Source organism: Amphiprion ocellaris, chromosome 13, assembly GCF_022539595.1.
Source record: "Amphiprion ocellaris isolate individual 3 ecotype Okinawa chromosome 13, ASM2253959v1, whole genome shotgun sequence".
Classification (NCBI taxonomy): Eukaryota; Metazoa; Chordata; class Actinopteri; family Pomacentridae; genus Amphiprion; species Amphiprion ocellaris.
Genome location: NC_072778.1, coordinates 29,512,331 through 29,529,106, shown reverse-complemented (window position 1 = coordinate 29,529,106; position 16,776 = coordinate 29,512,331). Strand labels below are relative to the sequence as shown.

At 38.2% G+C, this 16,776-nt stretch overlaps 1 protein-coding gene across 4 annotated transcripts in view; it reads right to left on the bottom strand.

Moving 5' to 3' along the window:
- il1rapl2 (interleukin 1 receptor accessory protein-like 2) overlaps positions 1-16,776 on the bottom strand; it is a 512,569-nt gene that overhangs the window by 91,897 nt on the left and 403,896 nt on the right. For all 4 annotated transcript variants that reach the window (XM_055016810.1, XM_055016809.1, XM_055016811.1 and 1 more), the window contains one exon: positions 4,595-4,669. In XM_055016810.1, coding sequence (XP_054872785.1) covers positions 4,595-4,669 — 75 coding nt within the window. The remainder of the gene's footprint in view (positions 1-4,594; positions 4,670-16,776) is intronic.

The following is a 16,776-nucleotide window of genomic DNA, read 5'->3' as shown; positions in this document are numbered from 1 at the left end:
CACTGTGCGGAGCTCGTGATGAATGGAAGCAACATTTGACGTGACCACTTATTAAAATGAAACTGCGTTTAATTTATTAAGTCATATCACAGTTTGTCCTCCTGCTTTAGTTTATGTGCATTTTCACCACACTGGGCTCACATTAATTCTCACTCTCTGTTGTACATTTATCAGGCTGCTTTGTCAGTTCTATTCTTCTTACTTTATCCGAAGAAAAATAATGGAAGCTTTATTTATTTTTAAAAACTAATTACTCAATTAAGTATTCTTTGATTTTTCACGTTTTTTTCCTTCCCCACTTCACGTGTTTCTGATTAATCACAGAGTGTGAAAGTTAAGTAAATGAATGTAATAAGAAAAAAGATTACTAGGAAATATGAACTCTAAATGTGTTGATGAAAGCAGAAAGGATAATATATTTCTTGTACTCCACCTGCAGCACCAAAATTAATGTTATTGCTCAGGTAAAACCACAGTAAAAATTCCAATAAATGTATGTGACATTTAGATAATGTATTTCCCTTTCCAACCATTTTATCCTGTCTAAGCTGCATTACACACCTACACAACACAGATGTGCTCAGTTTTGAAGAATGAATTCACCAGGATAAGCACCATTACCTTCTCTGATTTTATTTTTTGAAATTTTCTTTATATCATAAATCAATCTTTAATTATGAGCTCTTTTTGTGCGCTTATTGCCTGCAGACCACGTTGGTATAATAACAGAGTGTAATGAATTGTGTTCATAACCCAAAGCATTATGGAAGGATTAGAAAAGAAAAACCTCAATAAAACAAATGAGGACTGAAGAGGAAAGAAAGTACAGACAGTTAACAGAGAAAGAAAGAGCATGAAAAGGAAGGAAAAGGTGAAAGGAGGAAGAGTGGAGCAGAGAGGAAGGGAGGAAGAAAATGAACAACATAACTGTGGTTGCTGATGTAAATCTCCCCCAGGTTAGAACAAGATGATAATTAAAAATGCACCGCGGGGTCACACTGTGGCTGTATGAGTGTGTGTGTCTATGTGTGTGTGTCTTACTGTGTGGTCTGTAAGTGTGTGTTTGTGTGTGCGCTGGGGGTGAGATTGCGGTGCCCATTAAAAGGTGTCCCTGCTGCAATCAGTGTACAGAGGCCTGAGGGCCTATTTGTTACTACATCAATCTGGAGTTAATGGAAACATGCAAACACACAAACACACACACACACACATATCCAAACACATCTCTGCCTACAGCGCCGACACTGTCGGAGAGACCGTTGAACAGCAGGACACACACATGCATGCACGCACTTATGCACTTAAACACACACTCTCACACACACACACACACACACACACACACACACACACACACACACACACACACACACACACACACACACACACACACACACACACACACACACACACACACACGCAGCTGGCAAGAAAGGTAGGCCAAGAACACAACGCACACTGTTTAGTACACAAGAAAATCCTAATGAGGTCTTTTTCATGGTTAATTCTTTTCTCCTTCATAGATTTCTTCATCCAGTCACTCTCTGAGCAGCTTATAGGTTTTTGTTCACATAACAGAAGTCTGATTTCCTCTTGCCTTAATGGCAACAGTGCTAAAAATGACATGACATTTCTGAGGCTGATGTGCAGCAGTTTGCCGATCCAAACAAACTTTAATCTCAATCTGGAAAGCATCCAGTAAAGATGAATCAAAGTGAAAAGACTCAATTTGAAGCTGTCATAGTTTTGACTGTCTTCTAGGTCTCATCAGTAGATAAGGCAGCGCTGCAGTGAGGCCTGTGTGGGCTCCGCAAATGTTTGAGCACAAAGTAAATTGGATTGAGAACATATCTGCTCATAAGTCATTGTTAATCTCTGACTGGAGGAGATAAAGGAACAAAAACGCAGCAGGACTGGAATGGTTAGAGTTGTTCTGACAGAGAACAGGAGGCCTGCACAGCACTCACTGATCCACCATCTTTCAATTATCTGACCCAAGACACTGAACCCCCACCAGCACTAGGGCTGCTCTTCTGTGGCCAAACCTGACCTCTGATGTCCTACAGATGGAAGTAATGACCCATCAGGGTTTGGTAAAGTGTCTCTTTCCTGAGCTCTAAGAAACAATAGTGATTTTAGTGAAGTGGCAGGCAGAACCATTAATCAGGTGACAACTGATCCAAAAGGGGTTTTCCAATCACAGACTGTATAGAAAAGATGGATGGAGTGTCACGACTGGTTTGTGGACTACTGTTGTGAAGCCTTGAGTTTGTCAATTGGCCATGATCCATCTTGGTCTTGAAATATTGACTCTTGAATTCGGACATACCGAGGACGAAGGATTTGACAGAAAACCTCACGAACACGATGCATGGTGGCATGCTTTATCATCTACTTTACTCTAAAATTGACAATTTACATAATAAATACCATGCTGCATTCAAAAAGTCTTCAAACGAGTGATTAAAACCATGAGCACATTATAAAAATGTTTACCGAAGTAACAAATCAAGTGAGAAGTAGGTTTATTTCATCATAGACTTCTTTACAATTGAAGTTCTTTTTGCAACCAAAGACTTTTCCCCCTGCTGGCTGTTAGAAAGAATGCAGGTTTAAGGCTTTTCTACGTTGGTTTCACTTTTCCAATCAATGCTTATAATATACAACCATTACAAGACAATAGGAAAGAAAGTTAGTCTACACAGTCTGATCTGTTGGTCCAGTATCATGAGCTATTAGATTCATACTGGACACTTCTACACCTCATGATTTATGGCAAAAGCCAAACTTCAATGCCAGTGCAGGAAGTACTGTGCCCTTTATGTAGGGAGGGAACGTAAATGTGGAAGTCAAGGTAGTGGATAGGGCAGCTGAGACAGGAGCTTGCATTACAGACCTGCAGTTAATATTTGTCTTTTCATTGACCTCAAACACAGTCTTTGCCTTTATTTGCACCAGCTAAAATAGACATGTTCATAAATGCAAGAGTAATCTAATATCAAACCCAGACACCTGAAAAACATATGTGGTATGAGGCAGATTAGTAACCCTTACTGGAATAATACAATCACATAATATATATATATATATATATATATATATATATATATATATATTATATCATTATGCATGACAGTCACACATAAAATGGTTGATATAGTGTGTGTAGATATATATCAGAAGCAGGAGCAGTTTGATCACAAAGGATACTGGAGGGGAAACGTAAAAGAGGAAGAGCCAAGAACACATAATACCTCAAACATGGACCACCATTGAGAAACTGGCAGACAGAAGAGAAACATTTTCATCGCTAACCTATGTGTTAGCTGTCATTCTGGCATTAACACACAATTAAAGGTGGACTGTGGGATTTTTGAAGAAATATTGTCAGCTTGAAGCCAGTCCGCTCCACCTTTATGTTTATGTAACCTCATATACACTACTGTTCAAAAGTTCTGGGTCACTTAGAAATGTCCTTGTTTTTGAAAGAAAAGCATTTTTCTTCAATCAAGATAACATTAAATGAATTAGAACTACAGTCTAGACATTGTTAATGTGGTAAATGACTATTCTAGCTGGAAACAGCTGATTTTTAATGGAATATCTCCATAGGGGTACAGAGGAACATTTCCAGCAACCATCACTCCTGTGTTCTAATGCTACATTGTGTTAGATAATGGTGTTGAAAGGCTAAGTGATGATTAGAAAACCCTTATGTAGTTATGTTAGCACATGAAAAAAAGTGTGATTGTCTGGGTGACCCCAAAATTTTGAACATTAGTGTAGATCTAACATTTTCTGTTCAAAGTACTTGCCGACAAACACTAAATTTAATTTTTCAAAACAGAACAATATCTTGCTCAGAGCCAATGGCCAGTTGCCACAAACAGAGGAGAACATGGAGAGTTAGCATGTACAGTGAAGCCATCAATCATCAATAATCAGTTAAAGGAGAGCAGAGAAAAGAGCTTCACCTTTGGGATTGTCATGGACAGGAAATCAGTTGCCAATAATTGGAACTGTCTGTGTGCATTAAGGGATTTTGCCTACATAGAATCAGTAACAACTGCTTCAAAAATATAAAGAAAGTCTGGCAAGACGACAAGTTCGAGTGATGATACATTAGCAAGCAGAAGCACACATTTAGTAAAACCATCTCCACTACAAACAGCCAAAGTCTCTGTGACTTCCTCTCTCTGTGACAGTGAGTAAACAAATGTAAATCAGGTGGTTGCACAGAGACACGGTGGACCTTGCAGCTGACACTTGTGTCACAAAATAAAAGAAAAAAATGTTTTTAAATTCTTTAATCACTGCATCGTTGCACACTGAACTATGACTCATGGTGCAGGTTTCTACTGTGGGGACTTCCTGAGAGTAAAAGTTCATTTATGCCTGAAGGTCACACTGAAGTGGCACTGATCACATCTGTTGTGACAACCGAAGTGTCCCAACAGGACATGCTGTTCAATGAAGGAGCTGCAGAACAGTGAGCACTTTGCACCACAGATGAAGACACAAATCTACAGTAAAACTGAGGACCTCTGAACACTTCAATGTAAGAAAAACACAGAGAGGAGAAGTTGTTCCTTACCAGGCGTGATCTCTATCACTGTGTCCTGCCTTTCTGGGGGGAAAAGGACCTTTGGAGGCTGAGTGGTCTGGAGGGCTGAAGAGGAAAAGACAAGACGAAGGTTGATTATTAGTTTCAAAATAATATGCTATGGTGTGGTGCTTCATCATGCATATAACGCAACAATTCTTACACAGAAGAAGCGACAGAAAAATCATTTTACTTCTCAATTTGTGCAGATTTCCTGTAACCATCAAACAAATGACAGTGTATGTATGATTGGCTTTAGTAGATTCCTGAAAAGCAACACTGAGTGCTTTTCTAGAAAAACATGTTCATGGATACCTGAAAACCTCAGATGCAGTGTGTCTGCAGAGCTCCACAGTACACTATTTTGTTAGGAGTAGCCAGGAGGGACAGCTGACCGTTGCCATATCAATTGATCAGTGGCCCGCAGCATCGCAAAGCCAAATATAAAGAGACTGGACCTCATCAACTGTCACATCCACTAGATGCCACAGAAGCAGCTCCAAGTACAACTTGTCTCACCTAATGATTTCTTCTTGTCACTGTGCAGACAAACCCACTGACTGGCTGACTTTATACTCTGATGACCAGCAACACTCTCTGATTCCACCTGATGCACCTTTCAATTTCACCTCACTAGACTCCGAACACTGGAGTTCTCTGCTGTCCAGCACCTTTTCACTTTCCACCTCCTGGTGTCTAACAATCCTCTGATGTCTTTCAGTATTCACATTTGTCTCTGACCTATAACACATGCAATTTGTTCTGTGTCAGAGGTTTATTTCTAGGTTCAAAGCTTGCATGCACAATTATTAGGCAAACAGTACTCAGAATTTATTCTATTATGAAAGAAACACAATCTATAATGCTACTAAACCTCAAACTTGAACTTTTAATACGGAAAAAGTGAGTTTTGTCAACTATTAGAGTGTAAAACTGTTGGGAGACTAAATATAACACAAGATTTTTTCCAACTCAATTGTTTATTCTCAGTTTTTATAATAGAGGATAAGAAATAAGTTACACAAAATAACATTTTTGGCCTTCAGTCACCAAAATATCCACTGAGATTGTCAGTTTTTTTGGTTTTCTCACTGTAAATCTCAAATTATTTGGTAAATTTTTCGGTTTCTCTTGTTTAGTTAAGCAGTGGAGAACTTGGATGCATATGACATGTTAGCCCTGACAATTATTAAATCCACTAAGCATTCAAGCTTACATCATTTAGAGATGGAAAATGTGCATAGAAATAATGATAAGGTCGCAATACGGACAGGGCTAATAATTATACATGTGGTGTGTTCTGATAATTATGTAACACATGGGAGCAGAATGTGAAGGTGGCTGGTATTTTAGGTACATGAAGTACAACATCTGTGCATTACCTGGTGAGTGAACACTGTCAAAGAGCAACATTGAAGAGATTATTTTTAAGAAAAGGATGGACTAAAACAGCCCACAAGTGATCCATGCTCATGCTAGCCAGGCTAAAGGTGTGGTGCTAGTCAAATAATGTTGGTCTGTCTGTCAGCCCACTGCTTTGAAATATCTCATGTTGTCATGAAATTTTGTAACGAAAACTGAAATGTAAATGGTAAATTGTTACATTTGGTCTTTGCTACATGACCATCTTAGCAATTATTTTATTCTCAAAAGTTTAGTGGGGGGAGATGTGCCCAAGCAGCAACATAAAGGTTGCAACTGTTAAATATGAAAATGCAAATTTTTGAAGTTGGAGGGAGAAGCACTCTTCATTCATCAGCCACAAACCATGTTCTGCTGGGCAGCCTTGGGTTCTAACATCCATGAGGATGTAACTTTAATAAGTGGCACCTCTCTAAACACTGTTCCATTGATTCTCCAACATAGACGGCCCCTTGTCAGCAGGACTACATCACTCCACCAAAACTACTCTGGAACATCTCAAGGAGCATGACGCAGAGTCCAAAGTGTTACGATTCAGCTTCCCAGATGTAATCTAATAAGCATCCTGAATGTCCTGTCTGATTCATGGAGACCCCCACAACTCACTCATACCAAATGATCTACTACCAAACGGCAGCATTCAAACACCACAGGACACCTTCTGGGTTCACATGTCCATGACCCAGGTCAGGGCTGTTATGGTGATAAGAGACAGACCTACACAATATTAGCCAGGCTGCTGGTTTATGTGCTGTGATAAATTTGTGCATGATCTGACAAAAAGGAGTCACTGTTCCCTCAATGTTTGCTCTTCAAATATTGGTTCACTTGTAATCATGTTTTCTGTATCTATCAGACATTAACAATCAGAACATCGACAACAAAGCTGCATGTTCATGTCAGGAGGAAATGATTCTTCCACACCTTAAACTGTTTAATAACTGCGGCTTTTACTGAAACTTTAGTTTCCCGTTGGAATAAATGCATTTTCTGTTACTTTTTCAATGTGACAGGCAAACTCTACAAGGATTTGGTTTTTCTTTCCTTTTCTTGTCTTCTTCTTTAAACTTATTAACTCCAGCCTTTTCCCCCTAATAACCCTGTCAATCCCTCTATCATTCCAACTTTTATCTGTTTCTCTGACAAGACTGATAGTTTCATTTGCATTCTGAAGGTTCTGCTGTGCCCTTTTAAGATTAATGAGACAACCCTTCACCTCGACCTACTATTGTCCCGTTCTGTCCTTTATTCCCACTCTTTACCTCCTCCTTTCCTGCTTTGGCACTAATTCGTCATCATTTTGCTCCCCAAGGAAAAGGAGTTAGTTTAGTTTAGGTTTACTATGTTGATGTTCAGCTCATGATAGAACATATTGCAAAGCCAGTGTGACCATTGCTGGGTTCACACAGGTGTATTGTCTGCAGCTGACTGGTATTTTGGTGACTCATCGTGAACTTGGCTGCGTCAAAGTGAGAAGGAGGCACAGTAGGAGTTGTGTCATAGTGATTAAGTGGTGGTGCAGTGCGTCTGTCCTACATGCATCCGTGTCTTTATCAACAGAGACACCTGAAAAATCATTTGCCAATGTCTGCAATACGTTTGTGAGACAAATTGTCTTCTTTTCTGATATAATATTATTATAATCATTGTAAACAACATTATATTTTACCATTTGGACAATTTTTCTATCTGTCTTGTGGCTAGACATTGTCCTACTGGCAATAAAATGACAAGGAATCTGTCACAGTGTTGGAAGTGTCAGCACCATATGCCATTATTTAACAAAAGCCAGCTTTCTGTGGATGAAGGGGAAATTGTGTATGCTAGTGTTTGGGGTCCGTGTTAACCTGAATTAAAATCTGAATATCAATAGGTGTGCAGCAAATAGATGATAATAATGGGGTTGCTGCTTGTTTTTAGCTCTCAGCTTCACAGAGACACAGTTTTGAGATCGCTGAACTTTTCATAATGATTGCTTGTGTTGGAAAAAACAGGACGCTTTGATGTGGAAAGTGTGTTTGTGTCTGTGTCTCTATGTGTGCAGGAAAAGTGCCAATAAGTTAGTGAAAGGAAGAAGTGATTCGCTCACTCACAGCGGCTGATTTCAGGAACCAAAAGTACTTTTTGACTTTGTGTTTCTCCTCCATCTGAGGAATCATGAATATTATGCAAAGCTTGATTGAGACAAACGTTTGGCATGCAGCACAACAACAACAGGGCAATTTTGCAGTCCATTCTAATGTTTTATGATTGTGTGATGTTTGAGTTGATGCTGAAATGGAGATGTGCAAAGATAGAAAGGGAGATTGAAAATGCCTAAAAAAGTAGAACTCCTGGGTCTGCTGAGTGCTTCATTTTCGGCTTTGGAGAATGGAAAATAAAGTGAAATCATTGTTTGGTTCTGGGCAAATAGCAGACATTTGATTTAACAAAACTGAAAACAGAATCTGCTGGAAATGAGATTGATTAAAACAGAATCGTGGGCTAGAAAAAAAAACTGATACAAACAGACTGAGTAGTTCTCTGTATCACAATAGGCACATATTGCTTCATATTACATTCAAAAGTTGGATCTGCTATTTTATTAATAGAATTATTCTATTAATTCTATAACATTTTAGGATTTCTTTCTTACGGACTTATTTACAACACTAATTGGTTGAACTCAGAAAGGACAACAATTGTAATTTTCTGCTCTCAATGACCTTATTGAGTAGCAGTCTTCTCTCTAACATCAACAACCTCCATTGTTCTATATCCTGCATGCTCATAGAACAGTATATATCTCCACTAACTCTTATTTGTTGCTGTTTTGGTGCATTCGTAGTGAACGCTGTAGTCAAAGCTATCAGATGCTGTTTTATGGCACTTATCCAAGCTGTTTTCTCCTGACTAGATCCTTCCTTATGTTGTATCTACTCCTACATGTACATCGCTTTGGATAGAATTCCTACACCACAATGGAAACAGACAGACTAAGAGCCAATTACGGGTCCATTCCAATTCCAGGAATATTACAGGACTGGTACATACCAAACTGTAATCGTAGCAACAATGCTGGCTTGCAAACTAGTCAATTCTTGAGCCATTACAAACTTCTACAGCATGCACAGGGACATTTTGGATCTCAAGGATTAAGATCTAAAACCTTAAACAAAGATAAAACCTTTATGTTGGTGATTGCAGCCAGAAGACACCCATTGCTGAAGTATTCCTCTGTATTTTACATTCACTTTCACAGCCACATGTTGCTGCAGCCTCCAACAAACCATCTATGATTACAGAGAATCACACTGCGGCTGTCTCGGCGCTTTGCTGCTTCAGCTGCACTTTGGGTTTCAAATAAGATTTGACCCTTTCCAGTTATGGAGTTCATTGCAGACCAGCACACTGGATCAGCAATAATCACTAGACAGACCTCAAAGTTTGTTTTAGTGCTTATCTCCTTCTGCAATCATTACTGTCAATGTAAATTTGGCATTTTGGTAAACTTAAAGGTACCTCTGAGTGTGGGTGAACGCACATCATCAGATGTGAGCCAATGTGAGCAGCAGAAAGCTCAGACCACTGAAAGCCATTTGAGAAACTTTTCTGTGATTTAAAAGAAAAACTTTGACACTATCTGAATTATCTGATTAAAACAAACACCGTCTCATTGCTGTCTTTATCTCCACAGGTGGAACAAATGTGTCAAACCAAATGCGACCTTTTATTTCATTTGGAAATCTCAAGACAGCAAAGAGTCATGACCAAAGAAACTTTAACACCAGAGGACATCTGCTAACATTTAAAACAATATTCACAATTATGCTGCCATTTTCTCAGCATGATGTTAATTATTCCTGCTGCCCGACCTATTATGTTTTGTGCTGCAAATGGAACGACCTCAGCCTTTTAGGGATCATTTCATTCTGACCTTTTGATGCTTTCCGTCCAGAGAAATGCTTTCTGCTTCATCTGACCTCTGACACGTTGGACATTTTATTTTGTCACAGACAGAGAGTTTGCAAATCTTTCATTTGAGAGACATTTTGTATAAAGTATGAACTCATTAGAGCTGTCACAGAAAGCTGTGCACTCAGGCTGGAGAGATGTTAGTGCTGTGGCTCTGTATTTGTTGATTAGTATGCCAGAGAAGGAAAAACTGGGGTCAGGTCTGGTTCACATTAAAAAAACAGAGAAAGAAAACAAAAACTGTAAAAATCAAGAGTGGGTGAAAAGCACCCTGTGGAGTTTCCTTCTAAATATCAAGTTTTTTTTTTAACATTCGGTGCTTCTCACAAAAATAAAGCTCTGAGGTATAACAAATGTGCTGAATTAATTCCCTACCTCATAAAATATTTGCAAAGCTGATGATTTTGGAGGTAAAAAAAGTTTGCATTGTTTCAGAATGTTTGCTTGTTCATCAGTCTGTGTTTTGCTGGTGTTTCTGTCAGTCAGTGGAACAGGATAAAAAATGGAGACGAATGTATTGGCCATAGACTTTTACATGTGCATAAGCAATCCTGCAAACATCTTCATTAAAAAAAAGAGCCACTACAGTTAAGATCTGTTTTACTGTAAAAAAAAAAAAAAAAAAAAAAAAAAAAAAAAGTTCTATATACCTGCACAGGGAGAACATGCAAACTCCATGCAGAAAGATCAGGCAGGGACATGAACCAGAGATCTTCTAGCTGCAAGGTGAAAGTGCTAACCACCAAGCCACTGTGCAGCCCCATATCTGGGTCAATCTTTGTATATTTAAATGGATTCAAATTGGCTGAAATAAAGCTGATCAAAACCAGATTCTTATTTTACTGAACTTTATTCTCCATCTCACTACTAGATGAAGCATTTCAGAGTTTATAAGAGTGAGAATGACAGAATTACAGTGTGTGAAACAGAGAATGTATTTGGTCACATGGGTGGTTGAATCTGTTCTCACATACAGGTTGAGCAAAATGTTCTAAATCACTTTACTAACCATATCTGTCTTTTTAAAATTCTTTCTCTTTATCACCAAACACGATCGGTGGACAGAACATTCAGGAAGCAGCTTCTCACTTCATCACTGTTTGAACCAACAAACATCACTGGTGTCCACTCCAATCAGCTGTCACTAATTAAAGGTAATTTCATTTCAAGCCAAAATAAAACCTGGCTGTTGTTGGGTTTGTTGCTCTCTGCAGTCTGGACTCTGCCAAAAAATATTTATGAGGCAAAAAGTAGCATCAGTTCATACCACAGCAGTCTCACACACAGAATAATTGAATTTTATCAGCCTAATAGTGTTGGATCTTCAGTGTTTTGATCAAGTAGCCTGTGAAAAATAAGTTGTGTTGTAATAAATAGACTGGAGCTGTTATTTTTGTGTGTCAGATACCAGTTAAACAACATTTAGGTAAAAAATAAAAAAATAAAAAAAAGTCTTGGCTTGGACTTAGTATTGGATTCACCCAAAATGTAAGGACTTGAGTAAGTCCAATTTGCTGATTGCTCACGTTGACATGCTGTTTAGAGCTCCCAAAAGCTCATAATTAGACCATTTACCTTTCTACTGTTTATTCTCTATTGTCAACAATTTACTTCTATGTGCAAAACTAGTGTGATTTTTATATGTATGGAAAACGAAAAATATTCAATGTAGTCAGCAGCTTTTTATATTCAAACAATTTCAGTCTGCTTAAATCAAATGGAAGTTATTGTTACTTACTGTGCAGCTGACTTACTATTGCATTACTATTTTTATTGCATTGTGTCTTACAGGTTAAAACTGATCTTATTTACTATTGAGTGCCTATGATAATTGAAGATTTACTGTAGAGTGAACATGAATGCACTTAAAATTGCATAATAAGTGCATATGAGTGTATAATTTGAGTATAACTCATGCATATGTTTAATGAGGTCACGGTTACTGGTGCATTAATGTTCACACTGTTCAGACATAAGATTGAAACCACTGTCAGGTCAAGTGAAAAACACTGAGGATCTTGTTAAATAAAATGTTCTCTTGGGAACCCTTGAGTCCACCAACGAAACACTGTTGCAGACTAAGACCCTGACATACAACAGAAACTGTTGAGGAACAGCTTGAGGAGCACGACCAAGAGCTCAAGACATTTACCCAGGCTAGAAAATATGATTTGGTATTCCACCGGAGACATATACAATAGCCAGCAGGTGGTTTTAATGTTATGGCTGATTGGTGTATAAATGGATATAATGGTGTCTCATATATGACGTGACGTGACGTGACACAACAAGATATATGATATACACCATCGTTCAAAAGTTTGGGGTCACCCAGACAATTTCATGTTTTCCATGAAAACTCCCACTTTTATCCATGTGCTAACATAACTGCACAAGGGTTTTCTAATCATCAATGAGCCTTTCAACACCATTAGCTAACACAATGTAGCATTAGAACACAGGAGTGATGGTTGCTGGAAATGTTCCTCTGTATCCCTATGGAGATATTCCATTAAAAATCAGCCGTTTCCAGCTAGAATAGTCATTTACCACATTAACAATGTCTAGACTGGGTTTCTGATTGATTAAATTTTAATTTTCTTAATTGAAAAAAAAAAAAAAAGCTTTTCTTTCAAAAATTAGGACATTTCTAAGTGACCCCAAACTTTTAAATGGTAATGTTTATAGGTGGATCTTATTTTGCAAAGTGTCTACAGCTGCTACCTTTTGAAATGACGTGGAATAGAAACATAAAAATAGTAACAACATAGTGGAAATAATCAGCTGAAGTACAACAACCTCAAAACTTTACTGAATCATTTGAACCAGCAGACATTTCAGTTAAGACCAGCCAAACTGTCAGCATTTCCTCTTCTTAAAAGGCAACAATAAACTCTGTCCATTTGGTCTTTCTGGCCAGTTCGCGTAATCAGATAGTATATTCTATAAATGAAATCAATCTGACCTTTTGTGGGATTTTGAAATGTCTGAGCAGAGAAAACACAGAGAAGTGTCGGACATTTATGTTTAATGCTGATACAATTAGACTTGTATATTGTGCCCTACTTACAATAAGACCGATGTATGACTGGCAAAAGCAACTTTATTTGACTTTTTTATTTTTGGTTTGGTCACTCTGAAGGTTGGGTTCTGATGGAAAGCAAATAGCCAGATACTCTTTCTCATTAAAGTCATATAATATCATAATCTTATTCTAATTACGGCAGTGTGCCATTAATGAAAAGTGAGTGAAGCTCTGACATTAAACAGATAATAAAGGGGAGAGTCGACAAACCATTCACTTACTGTCTGTCCCTCACATTCTGTCTTTTCATCACTTTTTCCCTCTTTTTCTTTCATATTCTCCTCCTTTGCAACATTTAAAGTGTCTTTTTATACATTTATTCAAACTGAAGAATATTAATACTGAAATATTTGTAAATTTTATGCCTATTTATTAAAAGCTTGAACATTTCTTACAAACTTCCTCACTTCTTTGTTAGTTACTGTAACAATGTTTTCACTATAAAAATGTGTTTAAGTTGAGCATGGTGTGTGAGTGCATTACAGTCGGAAATCTCTGCAATGTGCATCTGTAAATCGTGAATCATTGTGTATCTGTCAACCTTTTGTGTCATCTAAATGAGACAATGTGTGTGTGCTTTGTACATTCAGAGTTAGGAAGGAAATGCGGGCTAAATCTGAATGCACCCACTGATATGTAAATGTGCTTGTGTAGAGTGTGTATACATTAGTGTGAATTTCCGTTCTGTGCATGACTTTACGTGTGCGTCATGCATGTACATGACCTTTCCTGCTCTTTCGGTGTCTGTGTGAGCTGTGAGTCAGCTGTTTCCTTTCGTGAATGCGATGCATTGACGTCAGCGATGTTTGTGAGTTTGTTCAGTTTTACACCTCAGACATCAGAATCAAAATGACATAATTAATGCTGATGTTTCGTTATGAGTCGCTAACACCAGTGACAACCAGACAGACCGAGACAGAGCGCTATTTAAAGGTGAAAATCTACTATATTCACTAAAGTGAACTTTTCATGCTTGTGAGACGTCATAATGCACTTCATGGAAGCACTGTTGAACACACATTTTATTAATGTATAATATCATGTTATGCAAGAGTTGATATATAAATTTAATGTAATCTTTTTTAATTGTTGGGAACTCTACCCCTATAATATTCATAATCGATGTACACTATAGACATGGGCATATGTTTTATTTGAATATTGAATATAAATCTTCCCTCAAAAAATTACAAATACTGTCATGACAATCAACTGTTTTAAACATGGATATCATAAAGAAGTATTCCTCACCAGCAGGAGGTATGATTTCAGTGTTAGTTGTTTGTCTGTCCATTGGATTGTGCAAAAGCTACCAGGACCAGTGTCATAAAACTTGGTGGAGAGGTGGAGCATGGCCAACGGAATTTTCCTGCAGATCCTGATGGCTTTCTTTGAAACTGTGAGCTAGGTTGTCGGCCTTGACGGAGGACTGTGCTCTTGGAGGGTCCATCTAGTCAGTTTAAAGAGTAATTGTGCTCAGTAGACCTGTATTTGATACTATGATGGTTAAACTTTGCAATTAATCTGTCGGTCACGTGCTTCCAAAACTGGATCTATATGGGTCATGAATCAACTACCACTTGCAAGCATCCATCTGTCAAATGTCTTTCAAAAAGAAATTACTTTAATTATTCCACCCTGAGTTCCAGACAGTGTGTTCCTGTGCCACTAAATTGGAAAGGCAAATGAATTCTGCAGTATATAAATGTAATTTTAAATGGATTACATTCTCTATCGACTTCATGAGGAAACATTAAATAATGTATTTGACAAGTCAAAAATACATTTATTCTGAATATACCAGTGACATGTTCACTGACAATGTATTTCCTCCTACCATAACTTCCAGTCTTGCAGTACAATAATTTTCAGACACTCTCAACACTCAGATAAGATTAGAAAAAGATTCTGGCTGGGTTTAATACAAATAAAATCCACAGTGACTCGAGAAACAATGACTTCATTTTCATTTAATCACAACCTAGATCTTTTCCTCACCTTAATCAAAGTGCTTTAGTTGCTTTTCCCAGCAGCAGATGTGATTTGATGTGAACCAAGTCTCTGGTGTGAAAGTTCTGTGTTCCCATCAACCCCAACTGATGGCTCTGATAAGTTCAGAAATGTGGCATGTTGTTCATCCAATACAAAAGTGGTTTCTGCATGTCATTCAAGTAGTAATTATCAATGCAACCATGATGTAACTGCCCTCAGAAAAAAAAAAAAAAAAAAAAACATTGCACACCACTGCAAAAATGTTTTTACTGTTTTTTATGGGATTTAATAGATTTTTTTTTTTTTAAGGATGGTGAATATTACCCCAAACATAAGCATTCTTGGATGTATAAGATCTACAGAGAAAATGCAAAGGGTGACTCATTGTCACGACTGGAGAAAAGCCTCGCTAGAAAAAGGCAGCTGAATCTCAACACATGATGCAAGTCCAGCTTTATGCTAATGTCATTATGATGATCTGGCAATGCGTGAAATATACATCAGCGAATTTCTGATGCAACCACGGTCGCTCATTGGAGACAGCCAGAGCCCTGAAGGTGGAGCTAACTGTGCAGTGCAGGAACATGTGAGATCGATGGGCTTTAATGTGACCCTGGTGCAAGTAGAGAGGTGGGGGATCCATATGCATTGTAGATCCTTATCACAGACACCATCTGCTCCGGAGCAGCGCCACACTGGAGGGACACCCTGGTGGAGGAAACAAGCGCTCTCCCTTAACTCTGCACATTGAGCTGAATGATTAAAGACATAAATTAAAAATGAAGGGCTCTGGAGGCAGAGGAGGAGGCTGCAGAGGAAAGAGAGCAGCACTTGATGAGCTCGGATGTGACAGCTACCAGGTGAACAAATTTGACTGGCTAAAGCTTACAGACGAGTACATACAGATGGAATTTTACAGTGCAGTGTCTTCTAAAGAAAACATGAACCGGTTCTGCATTTGTTTTGTTTAAGAGGGGGGTGTTTTGCAGAAAAATAATTCAAACAGGGTCCCAAAGATTTATGCAAATGGATGAAATGTGTGTTTCACTCTAGTTTCAATCTGCTCTCTTTTTTCTAAATATTGTTGATCTGATTACAGAAAAATGTTATCATGAGACTTACAATTAAATGTTTGAAACTGCTATTGAAGTATGGTACTATACTGAACACAAATATAAACAAATGTAAAATTTAATAAGTTCTATCTATAGGTTGAAAGTATCTCAGTGGACATCCTGAAACAACCAAGTACGCACTATGTTGTAAATGATGATGGGCAGATGGAGAGTAGGGTCATCGACCAGAATTCACAAGTCAGTAATGAATATGTCTGTCATTTGCTTTGTGTAATGACACCTGCTTCTGGAATGCTGTTCCACTCTTCGTAAAGGGCTTGGTGAAGCTAAAGGACATTTTCGCAGAAGCAGCTGGACATGTCAATCCAAAACTGTTTGGAAGCATTTTTTATTCTGCTTTTTTATGCCGTGGATAACTGTAGACTTGAGGTCCCTCACATGCCCTTCTATGTATGCTACAGTCCAGGGTAGGACCATGTCACGGTCAAGTTGCCTGACAGTCGTAGAGTCTCAAAACTCTGCTTACATCCAGATATCCAAAGAGGAGTCCGTCACCTCTAATGAACATTGGTGGATGGCAAAATTTTACATCACATGGATCCTTGTGGAACCATTACTAGTGTTAAGATTCAGTGATGTAAGGC